The sequence below is a fragment of the Ursus arctos genome, unplaced genomic scaffold, assembly GCF_023065955.2.
Source record: "Ursus arctos isolate Adak ecotype North America unplaced genomic scaffold, UrsArc2.0 scaffold_12, whole genome shotgun sequence".
Classification (NCBI taxonomy): domain Eukaryota; kingdom Metazoa; phylum Chordata; class Mammalia; order Carnivora; family Ursidae; genus Ursus; species Ursus arctos.
Genome location: NW_026622786.1, coordinates 70,136,833 through 70,156,257, shown reverse-complemented (window position 1 = coordinate 70,156,257; position 19,425 = coordinate 70,136,833). Strand labels below are relative to the sequence as shown.

The window sequence follows — 19,425 nt, the reverse complement described above, 5'->3', positions numbered from 1 at the left end:
GTGGGGGCGGGGCAGGAGACCACCCAGGCAGGGCCACCCCACGCCGCGCTTCCCGGGCAGCCCGCGGGGCCCTCGGGGAGGAGCAGGGAGGGAGATCCCGGGGAGGCACGGCGCTGGCCAAGCATAAGCCAGGAGATGCCAATGCTGAGAAAAGGTATCTGCTGGCCGACCCAGCCAATACCCAAAGACTTCACTCTTTTCTGCCTCCATTCTTGCCCCTTTCAGTCCACTGTCCACCGAGGCCAGAGTCATCTCTCTAAAATGCAATCTGATGATAGTTCCAAAACACAAAGCCCATTTGGAGCACGGAGCCCTGCATGATCTAACTAAAGGCTTCTCTCCCACAATTCTTTACGTTCACTCAGTGTTCCTTCCAGCCCTAGAGAGTTAGATGTAATTTCCTAAAGGCACCATGCTATTCCAGGCGTTTCTGCCCTTGTGCGTGCTGTGGCCCTGTTACCTTGGGACAGCCTTCAAAACTGAACATGAGCCAATCACCCCTCTTTGAAGCCTTCTTTGATTCACACCTCCCTCCTGACAGTTGCTTCTTTCATTGTGCTCCTTGTAACACACTATTTATTATTGCATTTATGACACAACTTATGTACTTGAAAGTCTGCCTCCCTCACTAGACAATAAGTAGGTGCTCAGTGATGGTTGAGTGAGCCACTGAGAGTTGCAGAAACCAGGGTGGAAAGGACTGGAAACAGGGAATGGATCCTGTATTAAATATTCATCAACTGTCTTGAGTGCTGTTTCTGCTGGGTTTCTGAATGGTTAACCCTGAGTGTCAGAGGAGGGTAAAAATCTATATTCTAACATGTAAGGTTCGGGAAAGAGAAAAAGAATCTCCAATAAACTCATTACTCTAACACAACTACTACTATCTCTGGCCAATTTCTTGGTCAGTTCTTCCAGACTTGTTTATTATTACATCATTAACATTTCATGTTACTACATAGTCTTTGTATCAATCATTTGGAGAATGTCCTTAGGACAGATTCCCAGAAGTGAGGGTGTTGGGTCAAAAAGTATGAGCATTTTTATGGCTCTTGCTACACATTGCCAGATTGCTTTTTGAAAACGTGTCAATTAACATTATTTCCAGAGCCTCCATCCTGTGGAAGGGGAAATTTTAGGTGGAGAGGATGAACACCTAACAGGTTTGCCACATCTCTTGGTCCATTCATCCAGCAAAATGCCTGTGGAGGAATTAATATATTCATGATGCTTTTGGCCAAGTAGTAACCACACATTAAAAGCAGCATATGCGCATACACTTTCTTCTTCCCTGTTATCTTTTTTTTTTTTTTAAGATTTTTATTTATTAATTTGAGAGAGAGACAGACAGCCAGTGAGAGAGGGAACACAAGCAGGGGGAGTGGGAGAGGAAGAAGCAGGCTCCCAGCAGAGGAGCCTGATGTGGGGCTCAATCCCAGAACGCCGGGGTCACGCTCTGAGCCGAAGGCAGACGCTTAATGACTGAGCCACCCAGGCGCCCCTTCCCTGTTATCCTGTTCTGGATAAAGAAAGTGTATCCTCAGCATCTGGGGAAGATGGTGGAATAGGAGGATCCAAGAAAGTGTACCCTCAGGGGCGCGTGGGTGGCTCAGTCGGTTAAGCATCTGCCTTTGGCTCAGGTTATGATCCCAGAGTCCTGGGATCAGCAAAAGCCCCTGTCCACACCAAGAGCCCCACTTCTCCCTCTCCCTCTGCTGCTCCCCTGCTCATGCTTTCTCTTGCTCTCTCTCCTGCTGTCAAATAAATAAGATCTTTAAGGAAAAAAAAAAAAAAGCGTACCCTCATTAATTCTCTGGCTATAGAAATAGCCTCTAAACTAGCTGTATGGGCCCCTGGATTGCTCTTGGGGCTGCAGTTGAGTATGGCTGGGTACCCAAGCAGACAGACTTTGCTGTAAGTAGCTCTTGGGACCTCCTTCCCTCTTACCAGACTCTGCAAGACAAAAGTCCGTGGAGAAAGATTTGTAATCGTCTGGGCCTTGCGACTCTGCTTCTACCACAGGCCCGCCATTACTAACAACCGTGGTGAAGTCCAGCATTTCTGTGGATGCTTCCAGGGCAGGGCTTGCCTGCTGGGAAAATTTCTTTCCAAAGTCCAAAGACCCAGTGTGGGAGAAGCTGGTCTGCAGTTCTAACCATTCCAACCCAGGGCCTAGTGCCCTCTGGCTGCTACAAGCTCCAAGATGACCTTTCTCTTCCCCAACAAAGTGATTTCCTGAGTGCGGCTGAGCTCAGCCAGGGCGAGCTAAAGCCACAGACCCCAGGGACCAGAAAGGAAAGTAGAAGAACCTCTTTTCTCTCTACAAGCAGCTCATTTCAATGTGGAACAGCCTGGTTCAGTGTCACTTCCACTGGATCTGGGAATGTGTTTTGGGCTCAAATCAGAGAAGTTCTCCAAGGAATAACAAAAGAGAAAAGCAATCTAATTAATTAATTATCACCAAGCAGTAAATCTAATTACTGACTGAGACAACTATCCCTTAAGGTCTGCGACGTGTCCACCCCTTTGCTAAGCTCTGATTTGCCGGGTACCTGCTTTTTCCAAGTTTATAGCCTAATGGGGAGCACAGAGACCACAGGGGAAACCACTGCAAGCTGGAATACTCAGGGAAGTTTAAGTTAGAAGGATTGGATGGGAGAGGTGGGAAGAGTACCAGATCAAAAAGAAGACATGGTTCAAGGTCTGCTTAGGAGAGCTTGGGCAAGTCACATGACCTCTGACACTGACATAAGGATTAAATGAGATAATATACGTGGCTGAGGAACAGTGCCAGGATAAGTGAGGTGAAACACAGACACACACAGACACACAGACACACAGACACACACAGTGTTGGAATGTGACCAGCCTGGCTTCAGGGTAGTGTCCATGTGAGAGGAACGAGGGCGGGTCTTCTTTCCTTGGCATTCCCCCAGGCTTCTCACTTATGCTTGGGGCTGGCTTCTGTTATCTGGGCCCGGCAGAGTCAGTAACCCTGAGATGTGGAAGAGGGAAGCAGGGAGCCCTCACACCACCAACTCCCCTACTCCCCCTGCCACCCATTACGTTTAATGGCCAAGCCTGGGACTATATGCCCCTTCCCTGTAGGCAGCTCTAGGCCAATAGCACCTGTCAAGTCTCTAGTGTCAGAGGCTGCAACCAGAGACCAGAAAACGGCCTTTTACCTTGAAGGTGGAGTAAGAAGAGAGGCTGGGAATCAAAGCAGAATCCCCCCATTTGTCCATACCAGAGAAGTCCCTGATGCAGTCCTTCTGGGTGGTGGCAGATGGCTCAGGTCGAGGACAAGGCATCCTGGCTTCAAGTAAAATGTGTTCTCCTGCCCAGCCTCTTTCCTTCCCTGTGAGCTCCATCAGAGCTAAGCTTTCTAGACCTTGTGTCTGGGTGGTCCTTCCCACACCCACTCCCCCTTCCTCAGACACATTTAACTATTTAGAAAGCAGCGTACAAAGGCCTGGCTTCTGTACCTCCTTAGGGGTAGGGATGTCTGTGGATGAAGAAAGTATGCTTTCTGCAGTTCTCTGGAAATAGAAACAGCTTATAAACGAGGCTGTGCAGGCCCCTAGATTGCTCTTGGGGCTCCAGCTGAAGACAATTCCCCATGACCCCCCTCTCCGCCACCTCCATGGATGGGAGCGGGCTAGGAAGAGTCATGCGGTGAAGGACTGGGAAGAAGTTCAGCCTCTGGCCTTGGGAAAAAGCTTGGAGGGCAGTCCTGGCAGTCAGTCCCCTCACTGGCTCGGGAGCTCTTGCCAGCCGGTGGGGTGAGGTGTTACTGGGGGAGGGGTTCCTGGAATAGTAGACATCAAATTTTGTCTGACCTGGCAAGCTCCCAGAACTCCAGGTGTTGTTGCTCAACACCTCCCCAGAGTCCTCCCTGATTGGTACTGAAAGACCCCTTCCTTCTCCCCTCCACTTCTCTCAGGGAGCATCCCCGGGAGAGGCGGTGCAGGTCACCTCTTTACCTGCCTGGCTCTTCTGGCTTCCGTCCCGTGGAGAGGTGGCTGGCCAGTGGAAATTCAGTTGCTCACTATATTTCAAATATATTCAAACTCTCTGTAGCTGCTGCCAAAACGAAACAAAAATGGTCCCTGCCTTCTGGCAAACAAATAGAGCAAAAAGACAAATGAAAGCATCTTGGGCACCAAGTCAGTCCCGGTGTGGTTGGAGACAATAGCAGCAGTGTCCTGGGCTGGGGGCTATTCCCGGCTGGGACTTCAACTTTGCGAGGCCTTCCCCTGGGAAACCCTTACCTGCCCTGTTTTCTCCAGCTCCCTCCGTTGCTTGGAGCAGGGCTGCCCATGGGCTTGTGCAGGGGAAGACAGAGGAGAGGTCCTTCCTCTACCTTACTGTCAGGGATTCCAAGAGCTCTTCAGGGCAGATCAGGAAGGGGTACGGGAAGGCTCTGGGCCAGTTTAATCAATCCCTTCTCTTGCCCCACCTACCTCCTTCCAAACCTATCCAGTTCCATCTGCTTTCTGTTGACAAGGAGCAGTCTTTTGACCCCTCAGGCCACCGAGATCCCAAGGGTCAGAAAGCTCTGAGAGAGGGGACAGAACCTGAGAATAGGATGAGCCTTTGAAAGTTATCCGGTGCAACTTTCCCATTTTGCAGATGTGGAAACACAGGGACAGAGGAGAGGCAGTGACTCGGCCAAAGCCAAGCAACATTCTGGAGGGCAGGTCTTCTTCCAGCCTGCGTCACCTGGGCTCCCCAGACTTCGCTTCATTTCCAAAGGGGACCACCCGGGGCACTGCCGCAGCTCTTTACTCCCGCCTCCCCCGCCTGCCCTGCAGTCCTCTCTCTTTCAACCACTTCTGCTGCGCCATTTCAGCTCCTGTCTGATGAGGGCAAACTTTCAGGAACCTTGTCCCCACCAGTGGGAGGAATGTGGAGCTCCAGAGCTCCCAAGAAGGTTGGTGGAGGTGGAGATCCCCCAGGGTAGGAATGCTCATCTAGTCTCTCACAAGTTCAATGAAAACGGCACTAAGATTCAGGTGAGATTACTCCAATGAACTTTAGAGACTTCGGATTTTTGAAGCAACGTAGAAACCAGTATTTCAAATCATTCTTTATAATTACTGCCACCCACAGTGAGCACATCAAGGGAAACCTTTACTTTGATAATTCTAGGAGGTGAAATCTCACCCCAGGAACCACTTTTATCTTCCACCAAACACCTGCAGGTTGTAAAGTGGTGCAGGGAGAGGCAAGAGCGGAGGGTACGTGTGTTTGGGAGTGGGGGCGGTAAAGGAAGGTGGACAGGATTCCAGAAGGGCTAGGAGTATGGAAATCTCACTTCTTAATTATCTGAAGCAGGAGAGGCAGTATAATTAGGATATAAAGAAGTGCAGCTGGAGAAGAGTCAGAAAGAATTTCAAATCATGATATAGGCTCCTGGCTCTTACTTACCAGGTTGAATAGACTTTAGACTCCTGACTAAGGGGAGGTGAGAAGGAGTCTGTCTGGCTTCATAGATCATGGCTTTCTTTTATTTTTATTTATTTATTTTTAAGAAGATTTTATTTACTTGTTAGAGAGAGAGAGAGAGGGAGGGAGAGAGAACACTCACAGGCAGGCAGAGCGGCGGCAGAGGGAGACGTTGAGGGAGACGTCCCGCTGAGCAGGGAGCCTGACTTAGCCACCAGGACCCTGGGATCATGACCTGAGCCCAAGATAGAAGCCTAATTGACTGAGGGGCGCCTGGGTAGCGCAGTTGTTAGGCGTCTGCCTTTGGTTCAGGGCGTGATCCGGCCGTTCGGGATCGAGTCCCATGTCAGGCTCCTCCGCTGGGAGCCTGCTTCTTCCTCTCCCACTCCCCTGCTGTGTTCCCTCTCTCGCTGGCTGTCTCTCTGTCACATAAATAAAAATAAAATCTTAAAAAAAAAAAAAAAAAAGAAGCCTAACTGACTGAGCCACCCAGGCGCCCCACGGCTTTCTTATTGCTCATGCGTCCGCTAAGACCAGCGGAGTTAGGCTTGATGCCTACACCGGGGCTGCCTCCTGCCTATTTTAAGTCTCCAAAAGACAACAGCTGACCTGGAAAAACTGACTAGTGACTGGGAAGTAGGGAGTGAATGGCAGGTGAGGCCGGGGGTGCGGACGCGGCAGGTATGGTAACAGAGTGGTAAGTCCTGGACTCAGGACTGGGGGCCAGGCTGCCCGACTTGGTAGCTGTAGAAGGAGCATCACGAACGGAGGTGGCACTGCCAGCAGCCAGGCCTATGGGGCTAGAAAGCCTGATTAGGGTCAGGAACTGAAGTACTTCCAGGTCCTTTTACGTGGAAGATGCTTTTATGGACGAGGCTGGGCCAGCCAGTCAGAAAGCAGTCCTCCTAAGAGCTTTAACCCTGCTGCCCCTGCCTGATAACCACAGTACACAAGAGCCAAGCCACTGTGTCTTACCCTGTTCTACACACTGGCTCTAGATGGTTTTTACCACGTGACTCATGAACCCACACTCTGTATCCTTGGAGCTCGGGACTACTCCACAAGTCTCTGGCATACCTTTGGGAGCATCCCCACTCCCCCTTTTTAAAGTTTATTTAAATAAATTCTACACCCAACGTGGGGCTTGAACTCACAACCCCGAAATCAAGAGCGCATGCTCTACCGACTGAGCCAGTCAGGTGCCCCACGGGAGCTCTTCTTTATTGGGAAATAAATACAGAGTCAAACAGGTGGGCCAGCCAACATCTGTAGTTCTGAGGGCCAAGAGAAAGGTGTCTGACTTGCTCAGAACTCAGATCTCCATGAGCTGGTCACTCCCCACGATCACCTCGTTCACTCGTTTGGCTATAAAAGAAAAGAAAAAAGTTGTTTGAGAACAGGCAGTAAAGGTGTCATTTCAAACCAAATTATTTCTAATTTCTGTGCTCATAAACATTTATTTGTCTCCTGTGTGGCTCTGCTCTTGACAAGGTCTTGGGAATACAACTTGCCAAAGGGATTATAGGAGAGACAGCATTTTCCTACACAGCAGGGGAACTGGATGGGTCTTAAAGGATGAACAGAGTTTTTTCAGGCAGTGCAGTGTATCGAAGGGAAGGCATTCCAGGCTCCTGGAACAACATGAGCAAAGGTATAAAGGTACAAGGAAGGGGAACATGCAATACTGTGGTGTGGCCATATGGTAGGGCGTGGAGGGAAAAGGGTGAGAAGCAATGATACCGAATAGTTAAATGGAGATATCCAAAGAAGAAAGGGTGAACTTCACATGTAACATGGAAATAGTACCACCTACTGCATAGAGCTGTTGTCCGAATTCAATGACTTAAAGAATCCTCAAGTGCTGGATAAGCAGTGGCCATTATTTCGTAAAGTCCAAAACATGGCCCCCCATGACCCGATCCTTGCCGACCTCTCCAGCTTCGTGTTCCACCATCCTCCAATTACACCTACAAGCCATACTATTTTGTAGCTCTAGACCTCTGCACAGGCTGTTCCCTCTGTCTAGAATGCCTTTCTTGCCCCTCATCCCATCACACTCTTGCCCTAAGTGCCCTAATCAAGCACCCCCACTATTAGTGGCGCCTTCCCTTCCGAACTGTCCATTTCCTGCTTTGTGAAAACACTACCTGATACATACCTCTGTCTCTACATCAGTATCTCATTCTCCTGCACTTCCCTGTAAGAATCTCAAGGCTAGGGCCAGTGTATTTATGTTCATACCCGTATTTAGCACAGCTACTGGCACTGGAAAGATTTCAGAGGTCCCAGGTAGTGACGGGGATAGGGTGTGATTATTAAGTGGAGAGCGAAAGTAAAGTTGAAAGGAGATGAGGGTTGGTAAGAGTGGAGAAGCTCAGAGAATGTTTAGAAGGAGTGAAGAGGAAGACTATGAGCCCTCAATATATTTAGGGGAGCACCATGGAAGTTGGCCAGTGATGGGCTAAAAGGTAAGAGGGTTAGTTTTTTTGGGATAAGAGCTATAGAATGGAGGCAGTGAACCAACGGGTCTGAAAGGGGAACCAGGGGCATGTTATCTACTTCTTGCCTGGAGGAATGGGGCACATGCAGGAGACGGGAGAGTTCTCCCGCCCTCTATTGGCTCAGACAGAAAAAGCTGACCAACTGGCTGAAAATGGATTCTTTCTGGGCAAGCTTCCCATGGCTTCTAAGGATCCAACATGTTTCTTGTCACACTTGGGAGCCTGAATATGACCCTGATAGGTAAGGCAGAAATTCTGGCTTTCCTGAGGCTCTACTTCAGTCTCAGAAGGCTTTGGTGCAGCAAAATGAAGATCCCTGATGATGGGACATGTTTGGGTTTGTTCATATGGCCCATAGGCTGGAGCCTCTGAGGGGGTTTCTGACTGCAGCTTTGGAGACCTTAAGAATTCAGACAGGTCTTCCATTCTACCCACCTTTTCAGCTTTGTTTCTTGCTATATCTCCTTTGTATCCTATATTCTAGATTTTGCAAATGATTTGCGGTTTCCAACACATCAGATTGTTTTTGCCTTCAAGTGCTTGGTTACATGGTTCCCCTTTGCTTGAGAGGTACTTCCCTTCATGTATTTGATAAATAGCCCAAAAGTTCCAGATTTAGCATGAATTCCTTCCTTGGGCCAGAACTGACCGATTTCTCTTTTATGTCCTTAATTAACCCTGACAGTCTCCGGAGGCTGTCTCCTCATCATACCTAACAAACTTTTGTATTATTTCTTACTTGTCTGTCTCTGTACTGGGGGCAGTTGGGCAGCAAGAGGCAAATCTCACTCATCTTCACACCTCTAGGGTAGAACAGAGGAGGCAATACGTTTGTTGAGTGTGTGTGTGTTTTGGGGGTTATGTGAGAGTACAGACGTAGGAAAAGAAGCATATAAAGAAGAGAAGGCCCCCAACCTCTTTGCTGAGAGTGTAAGGGACGCATCTGGTGCATTACAGCAAGGGTGCTCAGGGACCCAGAGCATCCTTGGGCCTCTCTCTCTAACTTCCTCTATAGGAACAGAAAACTAGGTCTTGGACAGAGGTAAACTCAGAGAAGAAAAGGACAGGAAGGAGACGAAGAAAACGTGCCAATGTGGGAAAAGAAAGACCTTCTGAGTCAAAAGGACTTGAGCTCTAATTGGACTTTGAGCAGATTATTTCATGTCTTTGGGCTTTAGTTTCCTGATCAAGTGGGGGATTCTGTAAGATGACTGAGAGAAAGAGCCCGGCATGGTGCTTTGGTCAGTATTAAACAAGTTACAGAATGGGTCTGGGGCTGGCCTGTAGTCCTGCCCTAGGAGTGGATCCTTTTTATGCTTCATAAGCATCTGTTTTCTTCAGTGAAAGGAATGGGAAGGAGGCCCAGATACTGCTCAGGCTGTTAAATTCCCTAGGGCTGGGGATGGTCCTGGAGTGTGACTGTCAGTCAGAATCTACCCTTGAGATAAGACTGCCCAGAAAAAAACAAAGGAAATACTTCTTTGGCTACCTTCTGGGGCACCTCCAAAAGCTCCATTTTACCCTTTCTCTCTCCCTACAGCCACGAGTCAGCCTCATCAACTCCTATCTAGATTCTGACATTTATTCTTCTCTCAGTCTCTCCCTAGTTTCCAGAGATACTGGGCTGTTCTGAAGACAGTCTCAGTTCTAAGTAACACTCTACTTGGCCCTCAGTGTTCCAGACCAGAAGGGCAATGGGGTGTCTGGCTGGGGCAGACAATGCTTTCTTCTGCTCTGCCAGGTCCAAATAAACACCTGAGCCTTCTTTGGCCTGCTCTACCCACTTTCCCCTCTACCTTCTGGTCTGCTCTTGGCCTGGGGGGGAAAAGCCTTGCTCATTGGGATTCAGGGAAGAGAGACTAGATCTGGCGTTTTGGGGACGGATGTATTTTCATGGAGATTCTGTAAGGTGGAGGAAACCTGGAGGGAAGCAACAAGCCGTACTAGTTCTCCTTGGCTAGGGCTGGAAGCAAGTTCCAGTAAACAATGGAAAAGTTCTGGGCTGGAATCAGGTTGGGAAAGATCCTAAGATCCTAAGGATCCTTCCCTGAGAGTACAAAGGGAGGCTACTAAGTTGAGGAGAAACCAATGGGATAGAAGAGAATGACAAGCTGCATATGAAAAGCCGCACTGCTGGGAAGCTGGGAAGGATTCCTGCTAGCCAGGACTTGACCTATATGCCTCTCAGGTCTACTTTCATGGCCACAGGACTGATCACTGTGGTCACAGGGAAGAGATTCAAGTCATCTCACTGACAATAAGAAGAGACTCACATAAAGTCTCCAGTTAGAGTCTCCGGGTTTTGACTTTGTTGGCTGTGGCTCTTCCACTGGCTTGAGCAGGAGGTCAAACTGACTACCAGGATTTTTGCCAGAGATAATCTCATTAACTGAGCATGCTGGGGTGGGGGTGAGAAAACCCAGAGCTTTGTTAGAAAATGGCTTGTTCTGCTGGTAGTGCTAGAAGAGGGCAGAGAGGGCTATGCTGGGTCGTAAGAGTCACATTTTGGGGTGTAAGACTCATGGACGTAGTGACTTTGTGGTATGCAAATGACTGAACTCTGGAGAGGGGACAGCAGTGCTTCTGAGGATGAATGTTTTTCCCTGAAATCCCTCCAGGTGAGGAAGGCGGACTGGGGACCCTGCCATCTCCTGAGCTGTTCGCTGCTGAGGATCTGAGTTGTTGATGTTCGTCTGCGTCACCCACAGTGACAGAGCGCTGCACGAATGGCTAGGAATTAGCCTTCTCCATTTGGCTCGCCTACAAAGAAAAGTGACCGTGGGAACACGTGACCGGCCAGGAGCACCTGTGGCAGGAAGGCACTGACTACTGTGCTGGATGCACTGGTCTATCCAGCACAGAGGACAGAGCAGGAAGTGTTGGGGTTCTCCAGTTTAGAGTCCAGATGACTTCCCTGGCCACCTCTCTTTCAGGAGGATCATTAAAGGGCCTCCTTCTAAAACGGGAACACACAGTGTTAGAGCCAGAAGTCCATGAGCTGCTAAAGCCTATGACATCCTAGGAGTTTGGCTAGTCCAGCCTTGTGCTCCCTGATGGGAGATGACATGACTCAAAGCCTCAATATCTGGCATTCAGTTGGCATGCATGCATTCTGCACACAGAATGGAAAGGGTCCTTGCAAAGTAAAAGGAAGGAGCACCATTACTTTGTTGGAAATGGGGAGAAGAAGCAGAAACTGTGAGGTTCCAGGTTCCAGCACACAAGAAAGGAGGGCTCCTCTAGGGTGCTGGCAAATGTTGTTCATGCATCAAGTACGTCTATAGAGTCCAAACTCTTAAAAACCACAAAAGGAAGCAGCTCCTGGCTCTAGGAGGGACTGAAAGGAGAAAGCACTGGACGATGCTTCTACTTTTTGCTGAGCAGGAGAGAATTTACAGAGACAAAGAGGCAGGAAGGAGGTAGAAGAAACATTGTTTGGGGCCACAAACCCAAAGAGAAGAGAACAAAGAAGGACAGAGAAATGCAATGAGGTGACAAGGAGGGGACAGGATAAGAAAGCAGCTCCACAGACCAGCTGAACAGCTGCTTTTGAAACTCTGGGGACCCTTTCCAAGGCCATCCATGGAGTCAGAGAAAAGCCTGGGTGTTCTGAATCCTATTAAAAAAAATTTTTTTTTTTATTAAGAGTTTTATTTTTAAATTTTTTAAAAGTAAGTTCTAGGCCCAGCATGGGGCTTGAACTCATGACCCCAAGATCAAGAGCTGTATGCTTTACGGACTGAGCCAACCTGGTGCCCCAATTAAATCCTATTTTATTTTACTTTATTTAGTTAATTAATTAATTTTATTTTAAAGAAATTACCAACAGGCCCCAGCTGCTCAAGAAAGAAGTTTCTCTGTAACCCAAGGGTAGGCCTGAGTCAGCTGGTATGTTGAACAGGAGAAAGAACCAAGACCTGGCGTTCCTGAAGACCAGAAAGAGCTGGGATATGGAGGCCAAATACATTTTTCCAATTAGTCTGGGAAAGATGGACTAAAGGGAGAAAGGCCTATCACTGATCATATTCTGCTGGGCAAGCAAGAGTGGCTTCTTCTTCTGGTCTTTTTGGAGGCTGTCTTGCAATAATTCAGGCTGAAGACCTAGTTTTGTCATTTACTAGCTATGTACCTTGGGTAAATTTCAAGTTTTCGAAGTCTCAGTTTCCACTTCACCAAATGGGTCAATAACGAATCCTGACCTCAGAGGGTTTTTACGAGTCCGATAGATACTGTACACGAGAACATTTTAAAGCTATAAACAACAGGGGCGCCTCAGTGGCGCAGTCGGTTAAGCGTCCAACTCTTCGTTTCGGCTTAGGTTGTGACCTCAGGATGGTGAGATTGGGCCCTGCATAGGGCTCCGCACTCAGCACGGAGTCTACTTGTCCCTCCCACCTCTCTTGTGTGTGTGTGTGTGTGTGTGTGTGCGCACTCTCTCTCTCTCTCTAAAAAGAAAAGACTCTTCAAAGCTACAAACAACAACTGTAAGCCAATGGTGTTCCAGGAGGGGGGTGCCATCCCTGCGGCCAGCCCTCGCCCTCGCACACCATCACAGAAGAAAACACCCAAGGCTGTGGTGCTGCCGTTGACCAACATTCTTGCTTGAAAGCTCTCTGGTGAGGCACTGGGTAGAACGTGTCTGCCACTGATTAAACTAAAACTGACGGCCTTCCTTATAACAAGGGCATGGACCTATGACCTTAGGCTTCAGCTACAGATGCAGCCACACCAAACTCTGGGCTGGGAACTAGTGATACAAAGAAGCAGGAACCAGAGAGAATCCACTTTGGGCTTGCTGGGTGCGAGGCAGAAGCAGCAGGGCAAGCTGTGGTATCGCTGTTCAGTGAGGATGGCAGCGGGGTCCTTGGCACAAGGGTTTGGGGTATGCATCTTGGCTGTAACCCACTTTTTAAGCTTGATTCTGCAGCCATCGTAGAACTTTGGGCTTGAATTTTTTATCCATTTCAATCGGCCAGAGTCAGTTTATGATGCTTATAACAAAGCACCTTACTGGTAAACTGGTGACACTCGGGAAAGGCCTCTCAGAAATGACCATTCTCACATAGAGAGGAAGAAAGTGCGTGGAATACGAGAAGAAAGGCATTACCGAAGAGAGTTTTATCTAGTCTCAAGTAGAGAAATAAAGGTAAAGGATGGTTTCAGGCCAAGGCCACACCTCCCCAATTCATTTATCAATGTTACATGTGGTTCTTGTATCAGCATAAGTTTAGAAAAAAAAGTAAGGAGTGATCTCATGATAATTGCAACCATCTCACATATGCCTTACTTGGAACCCTGTTTCTGCACTGAAATTTCAGAAAATATGCTCTATGGGTCCAAAATTCATTCACTCATTCCCTCCTTCCCCTCTGCCCCCCTCTATAAACAATAAACCTGTTCTGCGAGCTAGGGAATGCATACTGACATAAGTCAATCCTTGGCCTTAAGGACCTCAGTCTAGTAGTGAAGGCAGATTCATAGGTAACTGCCATTACTTGTGAATTTATTTTAATAAAGGTGTTGACAAAGTTCAGGGGTGCAGAGCAAGAAGGAATGCTTCGTTTGGCTGTGGGCAGTCATGGGAAGAGTCAGGGAAGGTTCTGCAGAGGAGAAAACACTTAGGAAGAGTCTTCGAAAGAGGCATTCCAGAAAGAGAGGGCATGTTCGGAGGCACAGGGAGAGGCACAGCAGCACTGTGTGGACGGGGTGCTCTAAGGCCCCTGCGGTGCTCTGGGAGCTGCGTGTGCTCCTCACAACATTCGATTAAATTTAATTCTCACAACAGTTTTCCAAGATCATTATTACTGTCTCAATTTTTCTACTTTCGAAAATCTAAAGTCTAGGGATGAAAAATACAACCTGGTGCACATCCAGTGAGTTGCACAGCTGAGATGTGAATCCAGGTCTGTCTGATTCTAAAGCTCCAAAGGGAGGTATGTGGCTTTTAAAAAAGGAAGGAGAGGGGCGCCTGGGTGGCTCAGTCAGTTGAATGTGTCTGCCTTCGGCTCAGGTCCTGATCCCAGGGTCCTGGGATCGAGCCCCGCGTCGGGCTCCTTGCTCAGTGGGGAGTCTGCTTCTCCCTCTGCCTGCCGCTCCCCCTGCTTGGGCTCACTCTCGCTCTCTGACAAATAAATAAATAAAATCTTTAAAAAAATAAATTAAAAAGGAAGGAGAAAAAACTGAAGAAGGCCTCTGTTTGCTGTGGTTTCTACCAATGCAGAGTTGGTGGGGTTAATTCCTTCAGCAACTCTCCTACTCCACTATATTCTAGACGTAGAAATAATCTCAAAAAGAATTAGCCATTCTTATTGATCTTGAGCTTTTTGTCTACTTTTTGTTTAAAAACATCCAGCCAAAGTACGGACCATTCAAATTCCCAGCCCAGCAGAGAAACCCTGGTGTTCGTACGTCTCTCATGCGGTACACACAGGCACACCCCAGAGACGGTGCCTGTTTGGTTCCACTGCAATGAAGCGAGTATCACACTGAAGCAAGTCAAATGAATTGTCTGGTTTCCCAGTGCATATAAAAGTTATGTTTATACTACACGGCAGTCTATAAATTGTGCAATAGCGTTATGTCTAAAAAAATATACATACATTAAAATACTTTATTGCTAAAAAATGCTATCATCTGAGCTTTCAGTGAGTCATAATCTTTTTGTTGGTGGAGGGTCTGGCCTCAATGCTGACGGCCGCTGCCTGGTCAGGGTGGTGGGTGCTGAAGGCTGGGGTGGCTGTGGCGATTTCTTAAAATAAGGCAACAATGAAGTTTGCCGCACTGATTGACTTCCTTTCAGAAATGATTTCCCTGCAGCATGTGATGCAGTTTGATAGCATTTTACTCATGGCAGAACTTCTTTCCAAACTGGGAGCCCATCCTCTCAAACCCTGCAGCTGCTTTGGCAACTAAGTTTACGGCCTATCCTAAATCCTTTGTTGTCATTTCCACGATCTTCACAGCATCTTCACCGGAAGTAGATTCCATCTCCAGAAACCACTTCCTTTGCTCGTCTGTGGGATGTAGCTCCTCGTCTGCTCAGGGTCTGTCGTGAGATGGCAGCAGTTCAGCCACATCTTCAGGCTCCACTTCTAATGCTGGTTCTCTTGCTCTTTCCCCATCCCATCTGCGGCTACTCCCTCCACTGAAGTGTTGAATCCCTCCAAGTCACCCATGGGGGTTGGAATCAACTTCCAAATTTAATGTTAATGCTGTTAATGCTGCTATTTTGACCTCTTCCTGTGGATCACAAATATTCTTTTCTTTTTTAAGATTTATTTATTTATTTTAGAGAGACAGAGAGAGCAAGCGTGAGTGTGTGGGGAAGGGGCACAGGGAAAGGAGAGAGAGGATCTCAAGCAGACTCCCCACTGAGCGTGGAGCTCTACATGGGCTCAATCTCACAAACCTGAGATCATGACCTGAGCCGAAATCAAGAGTTGGATGCTTAATTGACTGAGCCACCTAGGCGCCCCTCTAGAAGGTTTTCTTTTTCTTTTCTTTTTTTTTTTTTAAATCCAATTCACGCATTTCTTTTTTTTTTTTAAAGATTTTATTTATTTATTTGACAGAGAGACAGCCAGTGAGAGGGAACACAAGCAAGGGGAGTGGGAGAGGAAGAAGCAGGCTTGCAGCAGAGCAGGGAGCCTGATGCGGGGCTCGATCCCAGGACCCTGGGATCAGGACCTGAGCTGAAGGCAGATGCTTAATGACTGAGCTACCCAGGTGCCCCTGTATTTCTTTTTTTAGAGAGAGAGAGAGAGAGAGAGAGCATGAGCAAGTGGGGCAGGGGTGGGGTAGGTGTGCGGGGAAGGGGCAGAGGGAGAGGGAGAGAGAATCTAGCGTGGGTTTGATCTCATGACCTGAGACAAAATTAAGTCAGATGCTTAATGGAATGAGCCACCCAGGCACCCAAGAAATGTATTTTTTTTTTTTAAAGATTTTATTTATTTATTTATTTGACAGAGAGAGCCAGCAAGAGAGGGAACACAAGCAGGGGGAGTGGGAGAGGAAGAAGCAGGCTCCCAACGGAGAAGCCTGATGTGGGGCTCGATCCCAGAACGCTGGGATCACGCTCTGTGCTGAAGGCAGACACTTAAGGACTGAGCCACCCAGGCGTCCCAAGAAATGTATTTCTTACATAAGACTTTTACTCCTTGATCTGTGGGCTACAGAATGGCTGTTGTGTTAGCAGTACAATATGAACCTTACTGTACGTCTCCATCAGAGCTCTTGGGTGACCAAGTGCATCATCAATGAGCGGTAATGTTTTGAAAATAATCTTTTTTTCTGAGCTGTAGTTCTCAACAGTGGCTGACACTAGTCAGTAAATCACCGTGTAAACAGGTGTGCTGTCACCCAGGCTCTGCTGCTGCATGTAGAGAGCACAGGCAGAGGAGATTGAGCATAACTCTCCGGGGCCCTAGGACTTCCAGAATGGCAAGTGAGCACTGGCATCAGCTTAAAGACTCTAGGGGCATTAGGCCCTAACAGGAGAGTCAGCCTGGCCTTGGAAGCTTTGAAGCCAGGCACTGACTTCTCCTTTCTACTATGAGAGTCCTAGATGGCATCTTCTTCCAACAGAAGGCTGTTCGGCTACACTGAAAATCTGTGGTTTAGTGTGGCCACCCTCATGAATGATCTGGGCCGGATCTGCCGGAGAACGTGCTGCGGCTTCCACATCAGCACCTGCTGCTTCCCCTTGCACTTTTCTGTTACAGAGACGGCTGCTTTCCTCCAACCTCATGAACCCAGCTCTGCCAGCTTCCAGTTTTCCTTCTGCGGCTTCCTCCTCTCTCTCGGCCTTCAGAGAATTGAAGAAGTGAGGGCCTTGCTCTGGGTTAGGGAGTGTTGTGGCTGGTTTGACCTTCTATCCAGACCACTCAGACTTTCTCCACATCAGCAATGAGGCTGATCATTTGTGTGCTCACTAGAGTAGCACTTTTAATTTTAAGAACTTTTCCTTTGAATTCACAACTTGGCTGTTTGGTGCAAGATACCCAGCTTTCAGCCTATCTCAGCTTTTAACAGGCCTCCCTCATTTATTTTATTTTATTTTTATTTATTTTTTTTTTAAAGATTTTATTTATTTATTTGACAGAGACAGCCAGCGAGAGAGGGAACACAAGCAGGGGGGGTGGGAGAGGAAGAAGCAGGCTCCCAGCAGAGGAGCCTGATGTGGGACTCGATCCCATAATGCCGGGATCACGCCCTGAGCCGAAGGCAGTCGCTTTAACGACTGCGCTACCCAGGCGCCCCAGGCCTCCCTCATTTAAAACCTTAATCATTTCTAGTTTTCATTTGAAGTGAGAGATGTGCAACTCTTTCTTTCACTTGAACACTTAGAGGTCATTGCAGGATTATTAACTGGCCTAACTTCATTTTAAAAAAATTTTAAAAAAGATTTTATTTATTTATTTGAGAGAGAGAGAGAGCGCAAGCATTAGTGCACAAGCTGAGGGAGGGGCAGAGGGCGAGGGAGGAGCAGGCTCCCCACTGAGCAGGGAGCCCGATGTGGGGCTCGATCCCAGGACCTTGGGATCATGACCTGAGCCAAAGGCAGATGCTTAACCGACTGAGCCACCCAGGTGCCCCAACTGGCCTAATTTCAATATTGTCTCTCAGGGAATAGGGAGGCTGGAGGATAGGAAACAGGGGAATGACTGGTTGGTCAAGCAGTTAGAACACAGACAAAGTTTATCAGTGAAGTTTGCCATCTTATATGGATGCAGTTCATGGAGCCCCTGCCCCCCAATTACAATAGTAACATCAAAAATCACTGATCATAAATCACCATAACAAATATGATAATAATGAGAAAACTTGAAATATTGCAAGAATTACTAAAATGTGACACAGAGACATGAAGCAAGCAAATGTAGTTGGAAAAATGGCATCCACAGACTTGCTCAACACAAGGACGCAACAAACCTTCAGCTTGTAAAAGAAATACAGTATCTGTGAGGCACAATAAAACAAGGCACAGGGCAGGGTGAGCGCACAGCACAGCTCACAGCATCTCCTCTAAGAGAATAGCTCGGAGCGAATGGCTTCTGAAGAAGCGGCTAACCTTCGTCCAGGCCAGGGACCTATGGGACTCCCTCTCTTAAACATCAGGTGAGACAAGCCGCTCAAGGAGTCTAGGAGGTCAAAAGCTAGTTTCAATGCTTTTGTTGGATTACTGGCCCTTCTCACTTATGTCCAAGAGCCACTGTAAAGTATTGGTGCTTATCTGGGCCGTTAGATCTTTTTGTTATATTTTACAATTTTTGATAATAAGGCCGCATACATTTATGAGCTTATCTGTAAGATACATTCCTAAAAATGGAACTGTTAAGTCAAAGTTAAAAGGTTTGACAATGATGTCAATTCCCCTCCAAAGATGGCTTTATCGATTCCTGTTCTCACCCACACAGTATGCATGTGTTTGTTCCCTAATCGTCACCAGCACCAAGCACCATCTGTACTATTGTGCTAGGTAAAAAATGGCATCTGTGATTGTAATTTGGCTTACCTTTGGCTTCAATCCTCTGGCCACTTCCAATGAGGCAGTTCTGGATGTCCGCTCCCTTCTCGATCACAGCATTGTTGCAGATAACGCTGCCCTGGATGTTGCTTCTGTAACACAGTAGCCAAACTAAAGAACGCCCATGGCTCTCATCACCATCCTCACCACTACGGGGTGGGCTTCTGGCTCCTCCATAGGCTAGGAATAGCTGCTCCATCCAGTTAATGGCTACATCCTCAGTTTATCACTGGGAGACAGAATGACTCAGCTGGGCCAAGGGCAGACCTGGCTTTAGTGAAGTCCAGAGTGTGGATATGCTCATAATGATCTTTCCCGCCAAGGCTTAAAAACAGCAGACCCTGTGACTTCGGTTCTTTAGGCGCCCCAGACCTGGAGGTCTAAATTCCACCCAATCTCTCCTTATTTGGTCTGGGGTGTGGAAGCTGGCACTAGTCCCTGGACTGACCCCTCACTCTGCTTCTCATCTGGGAATATATCACAAATTTCATTTAAGGCTTAGACCCCACGAGTCTTCCTGGATCAGCTATGGAAACAATAGGTACCCACAGCTCTCACGACAGACTCTGGTGAATCAAAACTAAACGCATTTAGAAAACAAGAAATCAAAACCAAAACCCAATGTTTTTAAAACTGGCTGCATGCCACATCAAAGACTACTCGAGATCCTAATGCCACATACTCAAGAGTAGCACCTCTTGCTCTTAGCATTTGAATGCGTTTAAAGGGCATCTTTCTGATTCCTGAAGACTGGTGGATGAAAAGAAAGGTCCTTTCGAAAATCTTCGCTAGCACACATTGCCCACCTACTCTATGCTAGATAATGTGCAAGTAAATACTCCATGTACATTATAGGAGTGACTTACAAATCTAGCCATTTAATCAGAAAAATCACCTGGGCAGTATAAAAAATAACAAACAAAACCACCCACGTTGTCCTGGCTTCCATCA

At 47.7% G+C, this 19,425-nt stretch overlaps 1 protein-coding gene across 2 annotated transcripts in view; it reads right to left on the bottom strand.

Annotated features, from left to right (window-relative positions):
* Positions 1-6,635: 6,635 nt before the first annotated feature.
* EIF2B3 (eukaryotic translation initiation factor 2B subunit gamma) overlaps positions 6,636-19,425 on the bottom strand; it is a 116,579-nt gene continuing 103,789 nt past the window's right edge. For both annotated transcript variants that reach the window (XM_026498234.4, XM_026498235.4), the window contains exons 11-12: positions 18,463-18,566; positions 6,636-6,813 (exon numbers count right to left, since the gene is read on the bottom strand). In XM_026498234.4, coding sequence (XP_026354019.1) covers positions 6,761-6,813; positions 18,463-18,566 — 157 coding nt within the window. In that variant the 3' untranslated portion in view covers positions 6,636-6,760. The remainder of the gene's footprint in view (positions 6,814-18,462; positions 18,567-19,425) is intronic.